General features: G+C 42.7%; 1 protein-coding gene across 2 annotated transcripts in view; it reads left to right on the top strand.

Moving 5' to 3' along the window:
• Positions 1-19912, top strand: part of atxn1a (ataxin 1a) — a 124342-nt gene extending 104430 nt beyond the window's left edge. For both annotated transcript variants that reach the window (XM_049601468.1, XM_049601469.1), the window contains 2 exons: positions 5425-7825; positions 12782-19912. In XM_049601468.1, coding sequence (XP_049457425.1) covers positions 5957-7825; positions 12782-13375 — 2463 coding nt within the window. In that variant the 5' untranslated portion in view covers positions 5425-5956 and the 3' untranslated portion in view covers positions 13376-19912. The remainder of the gene's footprint in view (positions 1-5424; positions 7826-12781) is intronic.
• The last annotated feature ends 4126 nt before the right edge of the window (positions 19913-24038 follow it).

Raw genomic sequence — 24038 nt, 5'->3', positions numbered from 1 at the left:
GTAATGGGTTCATATTTAATCAACACTGGTTAGTTTTGAAGTTTAATCCTAGTTTGGTCTGAGTGACGCAAAATGTGTCATCCAGCTGATTTGAGCTGCAAGATGAGCAGGGAGATCTGGGCGCTGGTAAGATGGGGGGAAGTTTACCACAGTTCATTTACACATACTGCTCACATGTGATGATACAAAGCTGGCTGAAAATTGGCAAAGTATCACTTTGATAAGGAAGGATGTAGCCCTCAGTGGAGTCTTTTTCTCTACTTTCACTCTATCTCTCACTAACACTGCAGGATTAAGTGAATAAGAAAGGATCAAATTTAAAAAGCAGTTTTTCCCAGCATTATTGTTTGTACTGTTTCTCATCATCTACAGTATTTTAGTTAAAAGGATTCTGTAAGGTGTAAGGTGACCCGACTCTTTAGTTCTCCTCATTTCTGCAGAGTATTGTAGCATCTTCCACCTCATTGTTTTATTTCACTCTCTTATCAGTGTGGTTTCCAAACACAGCAGGCAGCTGTTCTTAGCAAAAAGAATTCTAAAACCTCACAGCTGCTACCCACCCAGCACCAAACAGCAGACAAAGTTAGCGACTAAGTGGTGAACATAGTGGAGCATGTAGCTGCTAAAGGATCAGATATTTCCCTCCGGAGCTGGTGGAGAGCAAAATGGGGCTAAAAGCAGAGTGCATATTGGCCTTACATTTGCCAGATGCTTAGAAACTTGTTAACATATTTGGCATATCAATGTCATATGGTAAGATCATGTCATTATTGCTGCTTGTTTCTGCTGCCCCCACATGGCCAAAATTCAGCTAATGCAGGTTTAAGTTCCTTTTTTGCTATACTGAATAAAGTTCTCGTTATATAACCAAGCAGCCATGCAAGATGATGAAACCATTTTTTTTGTAGTAGTACTTTACAACTCCTCTGTTGCAATAACAATCTTGCTGATAGCAGATCATACTTATTGCAAACACCGTAGGACTATGTATCCCATTACACAATGCCTATAATATTTCTCCTGGAATTCTCAGAAACCTTTTTCACATGCCAGAGTGAACTGTCAGAAATAACGTGCCCCGCTCTGAAGATAAAAGCAACCATAGATGGCAGCATGAACACATCTGCGGCTGGATGTACAGACACTGTCAGCGTTTGATGTGACAGCTGATATGAAATGTCTCTGATCTGAGAGCTCTCAGACACATATTATTCCTCTTATCTCAAAGTTTTAATTTGAGCAACAGCTTGTTGGATACGAGTTTGGCTTATTTTCTTTTAAACCAATCTATACCGACTGTGTATTTTGACACGACATGAGCAGTACGTTGAATGAGGTGCGGTACAGGAGAGACAAGTAGGAGATTAATGTGAAAGTTATGCCGAGAGAGAAGAAGCAAAGACGCTGAGAGACAGACGATTAAGAACATAAAACCATTAGATGGAAGAATGATAATTGAGAGTGGAGTTATGAGGAATGAGAGGTGGGCAGGCTGAGGCAGGAGAGAAGTGGAGTAGAGGTAGAGTGAAGGAGGGAGAAACAGAGAAGAGTGCATCTCAGTGCTAAAAGCTCACCGATCAACACACCTCTGAGTCATGCCTGCTTGATTGAACAGATGGTGTGCGCTTGTGAAAATGTGTGTATGTGTGTATGCGTGAACTACCATTATAACAAAGCCTGTATGTGTGTGTGTGCGGGTGTTCTTGTGCTGTATGTCTGTATGTGCATGTGAATTTGCATGTGCGTTTACTCCTACACCTGTCTCTGCAGTTGTGTTATAGTAGCAATGCGACACTTCTGAAATCACAGGAATCTCCTTGAGATGCAAGATGTCCCTCATCCTACAGAACACACACACACACAGACACACACAAACACACACAATTGCAATTGGTATCACTCTGCAGGAATTAGCAAATAACCCTTAGGAAGTCTCAGAAGTGTTGACCCATTCATTCTAGTTGAAAGATTAAATCTTTTGTGGCTTGGCAGCTCAGAGATCAGATCATCAGAGTCACCACCAATACAGCAGGCAGTGTTATGGGGACTAACTGGAGCACAACTAGCAACAATTGCGGTCTTATATTCTGTGATGTTACCAGCTGTATAAATGGCTGTGTTTCAAAATGCACAATAATAAAACGCTTCATGGGCAATTATATCAAACAAGAGGCTTCCATTGTTATCTCAAGATGCTTCAACCACTGTAAGTTTCCCATGTCTGCTCAGTAGAGCAACAATGTAGGGCAAACTAACCATTATCCAATTTTATTAGAAAACTTACATTGTTGCTGACCTTTTTTCTCTAAATAGTGTTAAGTGTCATGGCAGCAACTTAAGTAGATTTTCCACTTTTTTCAGCCTCATTGTCTTCTTGATGGTATTTGAATCAATAGGTTGTTCACATTAGAAACTATACACTGGATACAGCATGTTGTAGGTGGTGAAAAACAAGTGTTTATTATACTATTTATTTGAGAATAAAAGTTCATTGTTGACTTTTTTATTATGTCAAACAATTATTTGTTTATTCATGTATTTATTTACAGTATAATTACACTTTCCTTTTGACTACTTTTGATTTCACCTTTAAATGTCACCTTAAAAACTGTTTAGCTTGCCTTGATTGGTGTCATTTTTTTCAGCACAACCTCACCTGTGTGACTTTACAGTTATTTTTTCATTTTGACATACTGTATTAACACATTGGACCTAAAATCACACAAAGAACACCACCAATAGGAAAGGGGGTGTCATGTTTTCTTTTGCTTGCAAGTGCTTTCGTTAGAATAGCCCGTTTTTACTGTTTTTTCCTGCACCAAACGTGACGACAATATTCAGGAAAAAGCATGGCGTAAATTATTTATCACAAGTCTGGTTTTACTTGGGTGGGCAGCATGGTGGTGTGGTGCTTAGCACTGTTGCCTCACAGCAAGAGGGTTCCCAGTTCGATCCCGGGTGTGGGAGCCCTTCTGTGCGGAGTCTGCATGTTCTCCCCGTGTCAGCGTGGTTTTTCTCCAGGTACTCCGGCTTCCTCCCATAGTCCAAAGACACTGAGTTTGGAGACTGGTTGGTGACTCTAAAATTGTCTGTAGGTGTGAATATGAGTGTGAATGGTGGTCTGTCTCTACATGTCAGCCCTGCGATAGTCTGGCAACCTGTCCAGGGTGTACCCCGCCTCTCGCCAATGTCAGCTGGGATAGGCTCCAACCCCCCCCCCCCCCCGCCGCGACCCTCAAGAGGATAAGCAGTTAGAAAATGGATGGATGGATGGTTTTACTTGGCCTATCAACACAATTTAAAACTGTTATAGTTTGAAATTCACACTTTCGACACAAGTTGAAACGGAGACTCAGGAAGGCTGTGTCTTGCTTCTTTGCCATCTTAAATCAGTCATGTCAGATCTACTGTGTAGGATTTAGTTGCATCTAGCAGTACGAGCTGCAGATTGCACCCAACTGAAACTTCTCTGTGCCAAGTGTGTAGGAGAACTACAGTGGCCAACACAAAAATGTAAATGGCCCTGGAATGTGACTGAATCTAGAGTTTGGTTTGTCCATTCATCCACTGTCCATGTCCACCCATTCATTCTAAGGTAACAAAAACACGACGATTCTTAGTTACAGGTGTTTATACACTAATTAACTCATATTTATGATTTTTATATGCCATTTTTGCCAATATATTCCATTAAATCCTAAGCACTGGACCTTTAAGGTGTCATTTTTTTTAATGTCTTCTTGCAGTCGTGCTTGTGTATTTCTGTAAGTTTATCTCATAGTTGCATGATACACACTCTGGATGATGTAAACTCGCTGACTTTGCAAACTTTTAACTGAGACAAACCTTGTATTAGAGTCAGCGCGTTGTTGCTGTAACAACAGCTTTGCCAGCTGTGCACTTTTATTGCAAGTTTGATGTGTGTTAGTCAACTGATACACTGCCCACTATCAAGTGTGCAAATGTGAGGAGTCTTTAAGTTGGACAGTGTGTGTGCTTTTTTTGCTCTACGCGGTGAAAGAGTTTGTGTGTGAACTTGAGCTGTGTGTCAGGAAAAGAACATGTGTCAGCATAATTGAATATGCCCAGGTGTCAGTGTTTGAGTAAGCAAGGAGGTGTGTGGCTGGTTGTGTGTGTGTGTGTGAGTGTGTGTGTGGGTGTGTGGGTGGGTGCATGTGCTTGAAATGCTTCTACATTATTTATGAGATTCACACCAAGCTTTCCATCTTTTGCAGCAGGGGGTCCTCGCTAACAGATGGCACACACACACACATACACATGGCACACATACTTTACTGAGTACAGCACACACTTGTTATTAGATGTCCGGCAGGTGCTGGAAACTTTTTGGAATTGTTCAGATTGTTTTTATTAAGGGGTGCAAGCTTCTGGAAACCCACAGAAACTACTTGGATTATTATTATTATTTTTATTTTGCTTCAGTATTTTTGCTCACCCACTGTAGAGGCAGCATCAACCCTTCAACTAGCCACCTGTTAGCAATACAACAAATTATTTTCCATTGCTCACTTAAGTCACAAGGAGTGTTTTCCATGTAGTTGACCTCCTGAAATTCTGTTGCAGGACATCATTTTGTCAGCGAATGTCCACTTTTTCATCCCTCAGATTAAATACATTCCCTTGAAACACTGGTAGTTCTTGGAGAATCTTTTTTTTGCACTGTTGTTGGGGAGGGTCCTTGTGTTGAGTTTGTGGCTTTATTTTTGTTTTGATGCTCTTTGTTGAGCCCCTGAGTTTGTTGATGCAGGGCATCATTTTGTTGGCTCGTGGCCTGTTTGTTGACCTTCATGGCAGAAAATGTATCAGTCAACAGTTTCTCTTCTCTTGGAGTCGTTTTGTTGTGCTCCTGAATCTCTTAGTGCGGCACACAAGTTCCCTCTACGTCGTGTTTTTTATTTCTCATGGCCTGTTTTCTGCTGGAGCAATGTGTCTGTCTCCCTCATGTTTACTGTGTACAAAACATGATCTTGTGTAATTCAGTTGCTATGTTGGGATTAGTTAATGGTTGCAACCAAATAGTCAAAAGTTTAGATTTACATTTACACTAAAAAACTTTTGGTGGTCATGAGCTAATACTTTTTCAGGTTGGTTGTTTTGCTTCAGTATGTATCAGTAGAGCTGCTTTGTGGCACTGCACCCCAGACCAGGGATACTTACTGTATGATGCAGTGCATTTCAGTGTGTCCGCTTTTCATTTTAATTGGAGACAATTAGCTGATGCACTTGTGTTTAGACAATAGGAATTTGGAGGATTGGCCTGTCAATTATGGTTTACTTTATAGGTGAAAACAAACTGCACACATCCAAAAATATGAATGTATTTAAATTTGTGTGTATTTACCTATTCATCAGTTTGAGAGCAACACATTCTCCTAACCATCTGCCTATCTTTGTCTCCCACAGGATTGTGCTGGGTGTGGGCAGGCTTGCTTTTGCAAGGAAATGATTCCGCATGAAGTGCGACGCACTCGGCCCCCCGTCGTCCTCGGCGGCAGCAGCAGGTGTGACGTCGTGACTCTCTCCCCTACCACACTGAGCTCACCCTTCAGCCGCTAAAGACCTCTGGACCAAACAGACCGCCCTACCCCTCCCCTCTAACCACCCCCTCCATATCTTCATCTCCATCTTTAATCCTTCCTCACCTGCTTGTTAGGGCCTGGATTTTCTTTGTTATCAAGAAAAGACCTGATAATCAACGGCCTTGGGTGAACTGTATAGAGAGGGAAAGAGAGAAAAGATTGGGAAGTTAATTCATAGCTAATTAAAGAGAGACAAGGGACAGAACATCAAAAGTGAGAAAAAGAGACAGGAAGGTGAAATAAAAAGTTAGAGAGAGAGAGAGTGAGAGAACAAAAAAGAAAGAAAAAGCTATAGAAGTCAAAAAGTTAAGAAAAGATAAAGCAAGTACAGTTGAGGGACGTGAGGCGAAGTCAGCATGAAGTCCAACCAGGAACGCAGTAATGAATGTCTGCCCCCAAAGAAGAGGGAGATCCCCTCAAGCACATTACCATCTGACAATCGCTCGCCAACCATCCCACCTGCCAGTGACAGCCAGCGCACAGAGAACATGGCCTGGCTTGCCAGCGTGGCTGGTGGGAATGAGAGTGGCGTGGGTGGACACCGTAGCTCCAGTCAGTCTGACGGCCTACAGTATAAATCCCTCTTCTCCACATCAGACTCTTCATCCTCATCTTCCTCACTGAGGCTAGTATCATCTCTTCCCACAGTGTATACGTCCCCTCTATCACAGTCCACAGTTGGAGGAACTGTCCATTATGCCCAACTGCCTCCCAACCTGCAGTTCATAGCCTCATCCTACACTGCCCCATACGCAGGCTACATTTCCCCTCAACTGCTCCCACCTCCTCCTCCACCTCCACCTCCCCCCCTCTCCTCCTCGTCCTCCTCTTTGGCTGCACAGAGACACTCACACACAGAGACAGTCTCTGCTCCTTCGCACGCCTCCAAACATGACCAGCAAAGAGCATCCACGGGGCGCACTTCCATGCCTCCACCCTCCACAGACCCCGCCCCTCATCATGTTCTAATGTCAACCTCCCCACGAACTGTGCCGTCACCTCATCACCAAGCAGGTGTTCACCTTCCTCCCCAGTCGCTGCACCACCACCATACTTTGGGACATGGGATGTCCCAGCTTGTGGTGCAGTATACAGACGGACCCACTAGGAAAGAGGAAGGTGGCTCCAGACCTAGAGAGCTCCATAATGGAGAGCTGGAAAGGGGGCGACGGTTTGGAGCATCCCCTGAGTCGAGCCTCTCCAAGCCAGGGAGCAAATCACGGGACGGCGCTTCATCTTTGTCGTCCTATGAGACCCGCCAGCTGGTTCTGCATTCAGACTACTCTACTCACGATCCCTCAGGGCTGAGAACCTCTCTCATGCTAATGCCTAACAGCCATGGGGACCACCAGCTGGTACCACCCAGAGCCAGCCCTGAGAAGCTGACATCCTCTGCCCCCGCACACCTGGAGAAAGGTGGCATCATCCTGGGCAAGCCTGTCAATCGCACACCCTCCTCCTCCAACACCACCTCCTCTTTCACGTTTCCGCCCCCATTAAGTGTCGACAGCCTGAAAGCTGCTGTCAGCACCATGTCGCCACAGACCGTTATCCAGACCACCCACAGCGCTACAGAGTCACTGTCAATGGGGCTCCCCTCCACCAGTATCTACCCTCAGCCACCTATCATTGGTTACATTGCAGGGGGCAGTGGGAGCCAACATACGCCAATCAGCTACCACACCAGCCTACAACAACACTTACTCATTCCTGGCGCTCAACCTGTCATCATCCCTGTTAGTGGTAGTGGAGTCACAACGTTAGAACCTGTAACCTCCCACGTAACATCATCCACCCAAGCCGCACCATTTCCTACCACACTCCCACACACGTACATTGCTGCCACTGCCCCCAAAGGAGAAACTCTAGAAACGGCCAGCGGTTCGTATCACCAGGCCGCTCCAGGTGCAGTGGTCCAAGCCCAGCTTCATCTCCCCATTGTTCCCGCTCCGCCGGGGCTCGTCGCTCCTTCTGCTCCTCCTCCCCCATCCAGTACGGTGGTGCCACCTTCACTCCCCCCGTATTTCATCAAGGGCTCCATCATCCAGCTGGCTGACGGGGAGCTGAAACGTGTGGAGGACCTGAAGACAGAGGACTTCATCCAGAGTGCAGAGATCAGCAGCGAGCTGAAGATTGACTCATCCACAGTGGAGCGCATTGAAGGGAGCCACACCTCACCCAACTTTGCTGTGGTTCAGTTCTCTGTTGGTGAGCACCGTGCGCAGGTGAGAGACAGGGAGCAACCTTTATTAAAGGATCAGTTTGACATTTTGGGAAGTACACTTAAAGTTTGATTGATATCACCCTCATGTTTGTGCACTAACAATGGAAATGGAGTCAGGAGTCAACTAGCTTAGCGTTGTTAGTATCTGGTCCTCTATAAAGCTGAGGAATACAGCTACAAGCACCTTTAAAGGTCATTAATTAGTGTTTAATCTTGTTTGATAGCATATACAAATTGAATCCCTGAAGAATTATATTGTGTCTGTGTACAGATTAGTGATACCACCAAGTGGCAACCTCCGGAGCTGAAAAAAATGCAGCCTACGCCCAGATTCATTTTCCAAGTCCAAAGCATGGGTGCAGATCCCGGGGGGGACGGGGGGGACATGTCCCCCCCAAATTCTGAAAAACACAAATTGTCCCCCCCAATTCTAAATAGCTTAAATGATTGAAATTGAACAAATGTATACAGTAGTCCTATATACTGGGAGAAGGGGAAGATGAGGAGGAGAAATGGGAATCTGTGAGAGGCGAGAGATGAGAACGTGAGTGGACATGCCTGAGACCCTGAAACTAGAAGTAGCATTAACTAACAGCAAAGCAGTGAAAAGGAGGGTGATGGCTGGTTCCATGTACTACTTGCTGTTTAAGAGAAATAAACAGTAAAAGTAAGCATATGATTCTCTTTGTAGTGCTTTTTGAATGACTTGGTGATGGTGATGAGCCTCTATGAAATCGTGGAATATGCTGGCAATCTCAAGCGCTCTGTGGGCATGATTTGCACGCGTGCAATTAAAAAAAAAATCACAACTGATTGTGTCCCCCCCAAACTTGTCATCAGATCTGCACCCATGGTCCAAAGTGCCAAAAACTGCAGTTCCTTGAGTGGCCACTTGAGGCTAGCTCCAAAAGTCAATCAATATCCATAGACCCCCATGTTAAACTGCCCAACTTTACAGCAGAAATGATGTTGATTTGTTTACAGCCTGTTAGAAAAATAGATTTTAGCGTGTATAGCTAATTTTCCCATTCGTGATGACTGTGTTTCGGCACAATTTAGGGCGTGATCACTTGGAGTGACAGACTTTCTGCTGGGCGTCCCCTCGGGCTCTCAGTCAGATCCACTCCTCCCCAGCCTCACCCTCTCTTTCAGTATGGTCACCTCTGGCTCCAAAAAGCTAAACTTGAGGCTTCGGAACAGGAGTTCGCAAACCAGTGGGTGACATCACAGTGGCTACATCCATTATTTTTTTACAGTCTATGGATACTACATGTCATTTCTTTTAAGCTTTAGAGGGGCTAGTAGCTAGTAGTAGTGGTTTATTTTAATGTTTAAATGCTAAACTATGCTAATCAGCTCTCACTGCTGTCTCCATTGTTTACACACAGACATGAGATTGGTATTGATCTTCTCAACTGACTCTCGCCAAGAAAGTTAAACTATTCCTTCAATGCTTGTTCTTGATGTGATTTTACAGGATAACAGTTTATGACATCATCATGACTTTGGTCATCCTAAAAGCTCAGTGAAACCACAGAAAATGAATTTGATTAATAGTTTAACTCTTATATCTTAACTGATGTTTTTATGTTAAGTCCAGCGCATTGCCAAGCTAATCAGCCCAGCTGTAGTTTGCCTCTGTGAATATGAAAGACGACTTCTAACAGGATCTGTAAAAAGGCTTTAATGCAAGCTGGTATTATTAATGTTAAATGACAGGTGTTGAGCTGCTCCCTTATTAATGACTCCATTATGGTGAATCTCACAGGACTCTGCGCTTCCCTCTGTAATTACGTTCAGTGTAGAAGAATGGCAGTCATGTGGCAAGCATGTTCTGATTATGAGCTTTAGAAGAGTTCAAACAGTCAAGTGTTGGAATCTAGTATTCAGTAAAGCCAGGAACATGAATACACTTACTGTATTTGCTACCAGGTTTCTACTGCCACATGTAATACCATGCTGTAGTACTCTGAGAGGTTCGATAGGTCACAAACAACTCTCACTCTTTTATAACTTTGATCTCTCAGTAATCTCTTAACATCTAATACAACGCCTCGATTTATCTTTCTATTTCCTGTCTCTGGTTATTCCCAACTCCTTCAAACACACACACACACATATACACACACACACACACACACCCTTCTCACTGTCTTTGAGGGTGTGCGTTAAAGCCAGTTAATCTATTTCATCTGTCCACGCTGTGACTCGTCCACCCACACAGCACATCTCTAACCATCTCTCCCGCCCCCGGCTGCTCTTTGATACTGTACCCCACAAAAGCTGACAATCTTTCAAAGACTTATCTTTCTCTCTTGTTCTCCATCAGTGGCTCTTCTTACTTTTTTTTTTCCCTCCCTGAGAGGTGGTAGCAGCTTTGAGTCCACACTCAGAGGACTTACTCTGAGAAGTCAAAAATTATATAATACAGGAGGGAAAATATTGCCTGACGTTTGCTTTGAGAGGGTGTTTGATACATCTTAAGCTTGTATCGTTCTTGACATTGTTCTCTTTCACGCTCACTTCCTCACTCCCCTTTTTGTTCAACCCACCCTCCCTCTGTAAACTCGCCTTTTCATCTCCATCTCAGTAACTTCCTCCACTCCCACCTTCTCATTCTCTCTACAGTATTTCAGTGCTTCCTTCTTTTCATCTTCTTTCTCCGCAGGTTTATTTTCTCCCCACTCTGCCCGTCATATCTCAAAGCATCCCCTGCTTCTATCCATCATCTGTTCATTCTGTCATACATACAAATCATAACACAGACCCAATCAGTGCTAAAGGTACACAATTTATGCCAGAATTCAAACAGAAGACTTTCAGCTTCTTAAACATAAATCCGTCCTCTTCATTGTGTATTGGACCAAAAGATTTCACTTTTTGGTTGGTATTTTTCTCCTGAAATATTTTACCCATCTGCTTACATTTCCTCCCTGAATGCATTTATATTCTACCACTATGCCAACATTATCCAGCTGTGCCTCTAACAAACCAATCAGAGTAATTACATAATAGTCTCGCTGCGTTTAAGGACAGCATGTCCCAATAGTTTTCTTTCATTCAGCTAAAATTAGACAAAATTAAAGTCCTTGTAGTTTTCGACAAGCAGCCATCTCTCTGTCTGTGTTGGAAAAAAAAAGTGATGATAGTTGGTGAATAGTTACTGTCAGCCGAAGATGATCAAACCAAACCCACACAGTCCTGATGAAAGTGTTTCCTAAATTTAGATGTGACTGTGGCTTATCTTGTCATAACTATTTTGGAAAATTCTATGGATTTTGAAAGTTTTAAAAACACAGACAAGATTTTGTATTACAGCTGCAACAATTAGTTGATCAAGTTAGTTCAGGGGTGTCAAACTCATTTTAGTTCATGGGCCACATACTGTTCAGTTTGATCTTAAGTGGGCCGAACCTATAAAACCATTGCAAAATAACCTTTAAAAAACAAGACCTCCAACATTTTCCCTCTCTTTTAGTTTAAAGAACACATACATTCTGTAAATATTCATCCATTTACAAAACAGAGGATGAACAGTCTGAGATGTCTTTGAAAAATAATATGTCTCAGTTTTTCTCACATTCAGTCAGTCTACTTACTCACTGTCATTACATGTGCATTTTTCAATACATCTCAACTCCTGTGTACTAATGCTGGCATCACCACACCAAACTAAAGTGGAGGCTATTGAAGAAGCATCTCCTTACTTAAACCATTTACAAATCTAAAGTTTTGTTCGTACTTCAGCAACAAGGTTCCACCAGTTCTGTTTTAAGATAGAAGTCTGGTTCTTTTGTACTGAAGTTGATGCTTGACAACATTATGCACAATGTTCAGTATTTGGAACTGTAAATACAATACGTGTTTATTGCTTTGTTAGAGAACTGTGTTCTGCCTCTGAAGCAGAATTTTACATTAAGTAGGCTACTCACTGTTTAACTTGCTCCAGAATCCTGGCACTTCTTAGCCTTCACACACCAGCGGCAAAAGGCACGCGTCAAAAAATACACCCCTATTATTTGCAATGTACAACCCCACACTGGCAGCGGCCATACACTGCCCCGCCGCACTTGATGCCACTGCCCTATAACCAGCCTCGCCACCCCTAGAATTACATGCACTTTTCCCACACTTGCTCTCTGCTTGTACATACGGCTCCCGTAGCAGCTCTTTTTTTCTGCTCCTCTGGCAGCTCGACTCCTCTCCTCATCATGGATGCAAAGAGAACTTGTTGAGGTCGAGCTAAATGACCTCCAATCCTGGCATTATTAAGACCATAGCCAAAAAGATATTGCCTGGCGAGTCATAGCACTGGACATTGGCACTTCAGAAATCAACTTTTGTTAATGGTGTCCACACATATTTTAAGCTTATGCAGAGGTGGAAGAGGTACAGATCTTTACGTAAAAGTAGTAATAACTTTGTGTGGTGGTCTGTTAACGAGCTGTAACACGACATGTCCAGAGTAGGCTAGGGGCGGTACTTGATGCGCATCACATGACACACATGTTTTCAGCTTTAGGTTTGCAAAGTCATCCAGTGGGCCCAGATTAGACCCTTTGGTGAGCCAATTCTAGCCCGTGGGCTGTATGTTTGACACCCCTGGATCAGTTGATAGACAGAAAATGAATTGGCAATTGTTCTGATCATGGAATAATCATCGCAGTAATTTTTTACGCAAAATTACCAAACATTTGCTGGTTTCATGCTTCTTAAATGTGAGAATTTGATGCTTCTCTTTGTCACATGAAAATAAACTGAATAGCTTTAGATTTATGAACTGTTGGTTGAATAAAACCTACCATGGGGCATGTTTCACTATTTTCTGACATGTTAATGACAATTCCAAAAAATAGTGAAGATTAATCGATGAAGAAAATAATCATTAGTTGGAGGCCTAGTTTGTTTTAAAGTGTTTTAGTGTTGATGTGTCTTTCCACCACTCCCTCTCCTCCAGGTGAGTGTGGAGGTCTTGGTGGAGTACCCCTTCTTCGTCTTTGGCCAAGGCTGGTCTTCATGCTGCCCCGACCGGACCACCCAGCTTCTGGAGCTGCCTTGCACCAAGCTCTCTGTGGGCGATGTTTGTATTTCACTCACCCTCAAGAACCTGAGGAACGGATCCCTGAAGAAGACTCAGCCCCTGGAGCTGGCCACCCCTGCCTCCAGCCACGGGCACCTCAAACCCCCCAGAGCTGTCTCAGATGCTCCCCAAAGCTGCAGTGGAGGAGGCTCCAGGCACAGCGAGCGGGAGAATGGCATCAGCCAGCGAGGGAGGGACAGAAGTGGGAACGGGAGTGGAGAGGGCACCAATGTGGAAAATGGGGATCTCATGTTTGGGGAAGGAGGGTCAATTTCGAAAGGTCAGGTTGTCAGCGGCGCAGAAGCTGGCTCCATTAAGCCGTCAGGAGGCAGGAAGCGGAGATGGTCTGCCCCTGAGGGTCGAAAAGTAGAAAAATCAGAAGAGGAGCCGCCCTTGACCCTGCCCAAACCTTCCTTCATCCCTCATGAGGTGAAAGTCAGCATCGAGGGAAGGTCAAATATTGGCAAGTGAAGGCTAGCAGGTTAAATAACTTTGGGATTTGGAAAAAAACATAAAAGGAGTCTACAAAAAAAAAACACGATTGCCCACATTAATGTTTCATTTGTCATGGTTTTAAAGTTTTGTTTTCCGTTTTTATTTTTCTATCTTGAAAACTGTACTGTAGAGGTAAATTCACCCTACATGGTATCACCTTACGTTAAGTCCGTGTAGTTAATAACACTTTTTTTTTTTATGGATGGATTTGATATCACACAAGCAATCAGTGCCGTTTTGGTGGTTTTCATGAGATGACTTATGGTGAGGGATTTGCGAGGATTTGCTAAATGTTTATTGGTGGCTGTGTGGCACACGGGAGCAACGCTTGATGGCTCTTCTTGGCTGGCTACACATTATGTAAATTTCAAATTGAATTAGCTCACAGTTTGCCTCTTGGCAGAGATATCACTCCCTGTGCACTGCTAGTGAGGCTGGCTGGATGAAAACACTTTCCCACCACCTCTTGGCGTGCCAGCGGTTTTACACTGGGCCACAGGAGTCATATAATGTCAGCTGATCCTAAGCATGAAGGATTTATGGGGGAAATTTTTCAGTTTCTAAATCAGAGTGTGAGTTGGACAGGCATCTTAAACGCACCATGTGTTTTTACAGTGTCAACAGGGTGTGCCAGACCTGACCAGTGATGTCATCAGGTGGTGCCAGTGTGCTACACAAAAGAGAGGGAGCAACACTTACTCTGTTCAGTTTGATGACAGTGGAGTCTTTCACCTTGAGCATTTTCATTTGAATTTTTTTTTTCATAAACCCCTCATCTTCTGTCTCACCAGATCTTTGTTTTCAATGATTGTCAACAACCTTAATCAGGGGTCATTTAGTCCTAGATGGAACCTAGGTGGGTCAATGTTAATGTACAAATGTGAGATACCCTAACCTAATACATACAAGTGCAAACACACTGGGTTGGCGAACCTTACTTCGAGAAAATGTTAAGAGGAAGACTGCATACAGTCCTCATCGTTTTTTGATGAATTACTTTATATTTTTTTACAGAGAAAGGCTGTGTGAGAGGAACCGAGAGAATCTGCACGTCAGTTCTGAGAGGGTCAGGATGTTTCAAAGCACTTAATACACCTGTCACACTCACCATACAGCCGACAAAATTTTTGTTGTCTCTTTATTTACGCAGTACTGTATGTTTTAGATTTTTTTTTTTTTTTATTTAGACGAGGGTAGAAAGTAGCTACAGCACTTTGGAAAGGTGAAGCTTTTGGAAAAGTGAAGGGGTGGTCTGGTAATGTGGGAGCGGATGTGCCATGGAATCACAAAGAAAGGGATGATTTTGACAGGTATTAGAGAACAATTCCAGTTAGAAGATGGTTTAAGAAACATTTATGATGACAAAAGGAATTGGAAATATGAGGGGTTTTCAGCATGTGTGCTTGTACTGCCAGCCAGCCATACAAAAGTTTGGGGAAAGTATTGGAATGTGTTTTGAAAGTTTGGGATCTGGCATAAGAATTAATAAGAAACAGGCTTTTGAAATATCCCAGTGATGTTCTGTACAAGACTGAGAGCATCGATTAGAAGCTCACGCCACATCATTTTGAAGGGTGTCATATATTTGTAATCTGTGTGTGTGTGTGTGCGCTAGAGTGTGCATGATGCTGATCTGTGTCTGTCTGTACCCACACATGCTTACACAAACACAGAACAGTACAGACCATCCCTGAAACCTATAATATGTACTGTATTTAGATGGATGCAGATACTTTGTGGTGCATATTGTCCCTACTGCAAAGACACTAGTTGACTGACATTGGATTGATGCACACTGCTAACAGTACAGTTGTAGAGAGTGCTCTGTGGTGTGTTTGTGTACGTGTGTGAGTTTGTGTGTGAGTGTGAGTGTATGTATACTGTGTATAGGAAAAGGTTATACTCATTTGATATATAGAAAATGCTAAATGTCCAGTGTTTCTACTTGGAGTCGTACTTAAGAGAATCTTGCAATTTGCACATCAGGAGGAGGGAGAAAGGTGGAGACGTGATTTTTTTTTTTTAAACCGCCCTGTCCTGAAACGAGCCCTAGACCACGTGACACACTGGAGGAGACCAGGGTTTTTGTTCCTCAACAGGCACTTGTCACATTGTAGAGGAAAAGTTTCTACATCGACGCAGTTAAGGTCAAATTACATTTGAGGTTTTACAAACGTAACCAGAGCTGTAAACCAGAATTTTAACACGTGCCTGCCTACTGAATTTACTGACTTTTAGTTAAAGATATACAATTAGTAGTGTATCTGAAGGAAAATTTAGACGTTTATGTCCACTGTTCCTGCTGTTGAAACCAGGGTGTAGGGACTAGGGTTCAGTTTGAACAAGGCCTGTGCTTTCAGCCAGCTGAAACCCTAATCTGCTAATATGCAGCAGTTACCTCAACAGATATGCCTGCTTGGTTGGCCTGACATTTAGAGTTTTGTAAGCAGCTGACTCAGTAGCTGAACATCCTCATAGGCTCTCTTTGGTCCGTGAAACCCAAGTTCTGGTCTTTTTCTGAGCTCGGTTTTTGAGGTGTAATGTGAAGTGTGTTTTAGGGCTGACCCGAATGCTTTGAAGTTTCAATCGTGCTAATTTTGTGACTGACTCGCTCTCGTCTAACATCAATCACCAGCAGTCCAGCACCACTGAAACTGAGACCGTTAAACCTCTTGTGACACACTCACAGATACACTTGCAAGATGTCAAACATGTCAAGTGTCTGGAATAGTTTTAAAATTTGTGACGATGACCCCAGTGCACCCACTGGAAAAGCATAAATAACAGTTCAGCCATTTTGCAAAATGTGGCTTGCTGTCACGTTAATTTAGGTGCATTGACTGATGTCCGTAGTTCCTTTTACAGTGCCTGTTCAAGGTGGGCATATTGCCCCGTTATTTTGCCTTGCAGTTCTGTTTAAAAGGTACGATCGCAGAATAGGGCGACAGAGTTGTCTCACCTCTGAGCCGGGAATGGAGGTAGTAACAGTGCCGAAACGATGTCTGTATAAAAGGGACAGTCAGCAGGACGGGATCATGGGTGACACAGGTGTAACATTTTGACGATTTGTTGCGTGTGCAACCCACTGTGGGAGATTTAAAAAGTAGCAGTTAGCGGCTAACTCAAAGAAGAAGAACAGTTGCAGGAAATGTCCGCAAATTGGGAAAATAGTGAAGTCCGGGAGCTCCTTAACCTCTGAGATCAGCTGCCATACAACAGGGATGGTCAATTACAATTAGATTATTATTGCCATGTTATGCCATTGTTATTGTTTATAAAGCACTGCTGACGCATATGTTATATGTCACACTAGAGACCGACGCTGATGTGTTACGTGTCACGCCTGTCACTTCTCTTGTGATTCTGCGATTGCAGCATGCTGCCTAAAATCACAGGGGAACAGAATGATGCCGCTATCATATGGTTCTGTGTGTAAATTCAAAGGCGGTGTAAAGAAGGGACTTCATAACAGCCCTATATTGCGATCTCTGTGTAAAATAGACTCTTGTCTTTCACCCCCTCCCGGCAGGCATATCTGTTGAGATTTTCACTCAGCGTCTGTATTGAGGTGTTATTATACAGCAGAGATAGTTTTTAGTTGGCATCGTCTCTTAGAAGTGAATCAATTGTATTTTCATCCCACTGATAATATTTAGGTTTAGCCGTGTGAGACAAAGCTGTTTCAGGTGGTCGGAGTTTACCAGGGTGATGGCAGGATGGATGTGTGCTCAGATGGATGACGAATGGATGGATTGATGGTTGAGTAAATGGGCAGATGGATGGTGATGGTGAGTGAATGAGTAGACCCCATATGAGATTTGAAAATGCTTTATTTTTTATAATAAAACAGGGTTCTCAGATCAACACCACCACAGTAGTACATTTTCATTTCTTCCTTTTCCTATTGAAACATCATCATCATTAGAAATAGTCGTATGTGTGCATGTTTTGCAATCTGTGTGTGTGGCTGTGAGTTTTATAAATGTATGTGCATGTCCATTTTTTTTTTTTTTTGTCCAACCCCTCTTCCCAACAAATGAAAAAGCAGAACCACAACATCGAAACGAACTTGTCAGCCACTCAGACCATCAAAACGTTTACTGTCAGTCAGGTTAAAAACACTTTTTAGCCAAAGCCAAGTAATGCTGATGTTGCTTTGGTCACTTCAGAAAGCAATAGTACGACAATATTCAGGCACTCTCCTCATGTATGAGTGGAACACACACACAGACACACACACACACACACACACACATGCACACACATCATTCCACTCAAATTCTCTGCAATAAACATTTAATAATAATAATCTTGCATTACAACCAAAACAATTCCTCCTTTCCTCCCATAGAGAAAATACAGTCTCGCCATAACTGAAAAATATTTTTAGAAGCTAATTTACCTGAACACAACTCGCTTCAGTTAGCACTATTCCCCTTGTCATAGAGTACATTTAAATCTTAGGAAATTGCAGTGGCAACAGTAGTTGCTAGCTTTTCAGGGAAGTGTCTCATATATGCAGTAACTGACCCCCAAAACCTCCGCTGTCCCAGCTGGTCAGAGTCATAATCTCTGTCGTCACGCTGCAGGTGAGCATTACGCCACACGCAGCTGACATTAACCAGCAGATATTTTGACTCCGCCCAGGTTTGCCTCGTTGCCACGACTCCTGTAGTGACCTCGTTAACTTTGTTTCAGGTACCCAATCATAGCCAGCCAGCCTCACTCCTCCTCCTGAGGCAAAGCAATCAATTAACCCTCAACAACCGTTAGCTACCTTTCAGTGTGGCCTGGCCGGGACATAGCAGGGCTGGCCTGGGCTGCCTGTTCCCCTCCTAACATCACCTTTTTGATATTCGGTCTCCTTTCCAGCTTATAAAGGTCATTGTGTTTATACTTCAGTGGAAATGCATGCTTAGTAATAGACTATGAAACAAAGCAATCTGAAATGTAGACACATTCTGAATGCAGGAGAGGGAACGGCATGTCACAGCAAGGTTTCAACATTTTTTGAGGGTTTGGTGTAGTTTTTAATTTTGTTCACATAATCCCAAGTTTGATCTTTTTATCCCCTTGAAATGTACCACAATGTGCAATACTTACATTTTGTTTCCAGCCCTTTTGCTGTGCCAAGTGTATGTAGCATAGTCCTACTCCAGTGTCTCATCCATGTTGATGGCTTGTGTATTTTACTGTCTGTTGATGTGAGTGTGTGTCACATCTGTAAAACAAGAGTCAGGATGTTTGTGAAGAGAAACAAACCTTTCTTTCCCCCTTTTGTCCTCGTGGCCTTCCTAAATTTGAGCGTGTGTTTGGTGTGTGTGTGTGTGTCTGCACCGTGTCTCATGTGTGTAGTATGCGTGCTTACGTACACCTGGTGTTCAAATGTGTGCGAGCGGGTTAGGGTTTGAGTGTATGCGTGTGTGTAACGGAGTGTTTCCTCCTCTAATCGTCTGTGAGATCGTAAACCCTGACCCTCGATGGTTCACGGTGAGACCCACAGAAAAAAAAAGAAACCTCATTGCTTAGTGGGGACCACTTTTTGTAAAAAAAAGAAAAAAAAGAAAAAGGACAAAAAAAACAACCAACCAACAGAGATGCACATGTAAGTAGATGTAAAAGACTTGATAATGTTTCAGCACTTTCTAATCCTAGGACGGGCTTGGTCTAACCCCTCTGTCTCAGACCGATACCTTCCCTAGGGGCAACATTCATTCAAAACAGACAGAGAGAATGAGAATGAAAAGAAGGGGTGAATAAGGATGAAAAAAGAGATGGCTCAGTTTAAGTTTTTGCACATCACCTTGCCGTAACCTTGTGTTTATCTGTCTGTGCTCCATCTCGCTTGGCGCCCGGCGCGTTCTTGGGTCCAACGGGCCGAGGTGTTAGGTGGTTCCTTGGTTCTTTTCTACTAGGAAAACCTTTTCTCATGGAATGCATCCCTTCTTTTGTTGTGTTCGGGTTTGTTTGGAATCTTTTCCGCCCTACTCCGACCACGCTGTGCTGTTAATTAGGTTGTCTTTAGTTCACATTTTAAAAATCTAATTTGGCAGACGTGTTTGTAAGGCACAGCTGGGTTTGGTCGTGCGGTGTGAAAACGGTGCGTACAAACCTTTTGCTTTGTTTGCATTATCTTTGGTGCAGGAGCTTTTTCTGTGTTTTTGGTCTCCTTGTAGCACTCAATATAAATGTCAGGGGACTGAAAACTATGTAGAGAATGTGTCATTGTTGAGTTTTTATGACAAGCTTCCTCACTGGAGGAACACTGCTAATGTCGTCTTTTTTTTTTTTTTTTTAATTGGCTTCTTGCACAATTTTACAAATAAAATGAATGTTGGTGTGTGAGCTTTGACTTTTCGATCAGAAAAAAAGGCATGTGTGCTCTTTGTTTCTTGATGTTTGTACTTTCATTTTGCAAAAAGGATGTGTTTTTGGCACTTTGTTGTGTTTTAAAAGTGAACAGAATTCGATCAGGATTCCTTTTTTTTTTTTTTTCATTCTTTTTTTTTTTTTGTATGACGTCTCGTCAATGTCCATAGCGCTGGATAACCAACTCAGGCAGAAAGAAAAAAAAAAAACTTGTAGAGGCCCACTTAACAGTTTAGTTTCACCCCAATCAATTTACATAGTGGGCTGTTTCATATGGGTTATAAGATATGTAAATTTATTACATATAATTTGATATGATTAACAAATGTCATTATTGACAATTAACTATGAATTATTATTATGATATTATGTGTATTATGCTGGAGATGGCTTGGATTACTCTTCAGTGTACTGAACGTCTTTGTTCTGCCTCTGTGCAAGGCAACAAACACTTCAGCAGGGGACAGGCTGTACGGTTCGTGACCTCTGACCCTGCCCACTGCCACGGAGGGGGGCGGAGCTTATCTGTCAGCTGTGGCTCAGTTGATTCCTCCCCCTGTTCTGAACACTCAGCCCTGAGGCTAGCAACCAGTCTGTCTAGATGTTTCTCTGCTAACCTGCGACACCAAGTACTGAACTGAAACTTTTTGGCCCATGAGACGGTAGCAGAGAACCGGACATCAGCACAGACCGGCCCGGACAGTCTGGCCTGCAGGGGGCCGCAGCAGTTCCCAGCCAACTTGTTTGTACTATATTGTACTCACCAAGTCCCTGTGTCTCACCACCCTTTTCCTCTATAGAAATGGAGAAACCCTGTTGGTGTATGTATTTGACATCTGTACAAATGCACCTCTTTGAAAAAGAAAATGAAACCTTGACATATCTGGAATAAATGGGCAACTTGTGTCTTTATTTGAAAAGCAACACCATAAGAACACCCTCACACAACACCACAGTTTGATACAGAAACCTATTTCTCTGAGCAGCTGTAATAATTGTCCTCCATTGGTTTGGCTTGGTGCTGAAATTGAGCAGAAAATAGCCTCCTCTAGTGGACACTAGGCTGCATGACATCCTTACTACTTGTCACAACCAAGTCACCAATTACTGTTGAATATCAGGGGCTGTATCCACAAAGCTTCCTAGTACAAAGAGTTGCTCCTAGTGACGAAATTCAAAGAAAATTCTCAGAATTGTGACGTTTTCTCAGAATTTCCCCTTAAACAAAGTTATTCACAGAGCAGCCCTTAACGGAGCTCCTAAGATGAAAACTGTTAGTAGAGAGGAGGATGTTTAAGAGGCTTAAGAGTTTCTTAATCAGAGAGGAAAATGGCAGAAAGATAAAGAGGTTGGAAAAATACAGGATGTGAGTAAATGAAATGCTACAGATTAGATCATGCAGGGATAATATGTGTTGGTTGCAGGCCCACAGAAGAACATGTTTGTGACAACCAATCACATCTGTTAAAAGCAAGCATCACACCAAGCAACGGGGTCAAACACACCTCCTCACTAAGATAAAAGTTTTTGTCTCTTCCTTGCTCAGAGTTGCTCTTTCCTAAATCACTCCTAAGCTAGGACTCCTTACTAAAAAATTTCAGGCTAATTTAGGAGCTTTCTAAAAGGATTCTCAGACTGCGTGAATACGGCTCCTACACTGAACTAAAAACAATGTTCCTGCTCTGGTGGTCGTTGACAGTTTTGCTCTGCCATCCTCTCATGCATGCTGCACAAATAAAAGCAGAGCAAACAGATGATACATTATTCTGTGCCAAAGCTATCGTCACTGTAAAGGAGAGAGCAGTGAAATGATGACCATCCTGCAGACATTCCAAATAAAGAATCTTAAATCTCAAAAGAAAATCATTTTGGGGTTAAAGAATATATTACACAGCAGGATTTATATGTGGTGACAAAATAAATGGTTACTTGAGTTCAAGAAAACAGCACATTTGTGTTTTTAACCCCCAAAACAGAGAGATGTAGGATTTCTTCGCTCCATTTTGCAGGACATGAAAGAAACTATGTGGGTATGGACAGTAAAGTCCCTTTTCAAATTAAAAAAAAAAATAGCCATAAAATGAAGGGTGACGCCATTATCGGGTGACGTCAGCATTATTGTAACTTGCCATAGTTAGAAAAAGTTGCATGAATTTTAATTAATCCCTGATTGAATGCACCACCCCATCAGCGCCACTGAGTGGCGCAAATCAAACGCACCTGTGCACCAGGTGCATGCTGGGTCTGGCTAAAATGCTCCTCCAGAAGTGATTTCTGCGTTCGCTGAGGAACTTTTACCTTCAGTGAGGACTGTCTGCTGTTTGTGACAAAAACTCCTGATCACACAGAGACTGACTGGGCTGCTTATGATTTGCACTGAGAGGCTGAACCTGGAGCAGACTGAGGAGGACGTTCAGACAGGTGAGTGCACCAACAAACTGCACAGATAAAAGCATCAGCAACCACTTTGTTGCCTGGTAACATGGCGTTTAGCGTTGTGTGTGTGCCATGTGTGCAGTGCATGCTGTCTTTCTCTATAATGTCTCATTGTGGCTGCAGTCGTTGGGGTGTTGTACAGTTGTCTGCTAGTGTCAGGCTGTTCAGTTTATCTGGCTTAATGAGGCTTTTTGCACTTGCCGTGATGTCCACAGACTTTTATTGGCTGACATTTTGTTTGTATGAGTCTCTTTTCTGTTTAATTTAAGCGAAGCTGTACCGAGAAGGCACTTGGATGTCTATATTTGATAATCAGTTGTATGCACAGGCTGCAAAGTGCCATCTATAGAAAATTAATTTATAGTAGGTTTGGACTTAAAGACTCTGTGGCACTGACAGTTAATGCAATTTATTTTGTAGCCTTAAGGTGTTCATTAATTCAACAGTAGCATCATCTATCATCATATAACATTATATACATTCCATTTTTTAATAGTAGATTTCATTTGTCTTCTTTTTACCGAGTCATATTACTTGAGTCAAATATCTTTCACATTAACAGTAGTTTTACTTCAGTAAAGAGTCTAGTTCTCTTTTCAGCCCTGCACGGAAGATATTAAAACAACTGGTGGTTAGTAGGACAGAATAGTCCCATAAACAATGTGGGCCTACAAGCAAAAATAAACAAAATGCTACATATATATGATGAGTTTAGAGCTGGATTTTAACTTCAGTGTAATGTATTTGGGAAACATGCCAACTTGATTAACAAAGCAGGACAGATATTTATTGCAGATGCTGCTAGCAGGTTCTAAAAGAGCAATAACCAGGGAATGGTTGAGTAAAGAGTCTCCAACAGCCTCAGAATGGACAGAAATAGTTAAGGAAATTTATGTTTAGGAACTGAGACATGCCACTAAAAAGTGTGAACAATTGTGGAAAAAATGTCAATCTTACTTGACTTTGAAGTGATCTGTTTTGTTTGGTGAATTTTGTTTTGTCCCCCTTGGTGTTGGGACATGCGGGATGGATGTCCCTGGAGGGGCCCTGGATTTCCAGGGGTCAAAGTTGGGGGTCATGGGGACCTTTGTGGACCTTTTGAGGACCTGTTGCCAGTGGCACTGCAATATAGCCTTGCTTCTTCTTATTTTCTGTTTTGCTAAGTGTTAGGCATTTCACCTTTGCTTATGATGTCTGCCTGTTGTTGATGGTTTTGTCTGTTTTTTTTTTATTTCTTCTTGTAAAAGTTGATAAAAAATTAAGTTAAGAAAATGTATATAAAAGTATATAAAATTACATTTCAGATTCATGAAAAAACAGTATTCTCTGCTCTGAGACGCTGGGGGAGTGTCTGCTGAACGCTGCAGTCTCTTTTAATTGTAGCACTACAATGGATGCTCCGTCTAGGAGTTTTATTGGACTTGTGTAGCCATGCATGTTTGAGCCACCACAGCCAGAAACAAATTTGGAGCCAGAGGACACTGATGTGCCTGACAATGAACCCTATTTTTTTCAGTCTGCAACAGAATGTAATGTTTGTTTTTATTTATTTTTTCAAACAACAACTCACTGGCTCTAGCTCTTATATAGTGTAGGGGCGGAGCTTATGCTAATGGCTAATCACAATCTTAGAAAATCTAACAGAGGATAGTTGCATGTCCAGAGTTCGGGGGCCAATTGTGGCCTGCAGAGTGATTTTAAACGGCCCCCAGCTTGTCTGTCAAACTAAACTGTACGTGGCCCACCACACAATATTGGTTAATCCAGCAAGTTCACTTCATTTTTTCTCTACTTGCATTTTTTCCTCTTCACCTCACAATGCCAAGACGATCAT

This window comes from Epinephelus fuscoguttatus, linkage group LG17, assembly GCF_011397635.1.
Source record: "Epinephelus fuscoguttatus linkage group LG17, E.fuscoguttatus.final_Chr_v1".
Lineage (NCBI taxonomy): Eukaryota > Metazoa > Chordata > Actinopteri > Perciformes > Serranidae > Epinephelus > Epinephelus fuscoguttatus.
Note: the sequence above shows the minus strand (reverse complement) of the source record. Positions and strands in the feature narration are given on the sequence as shown.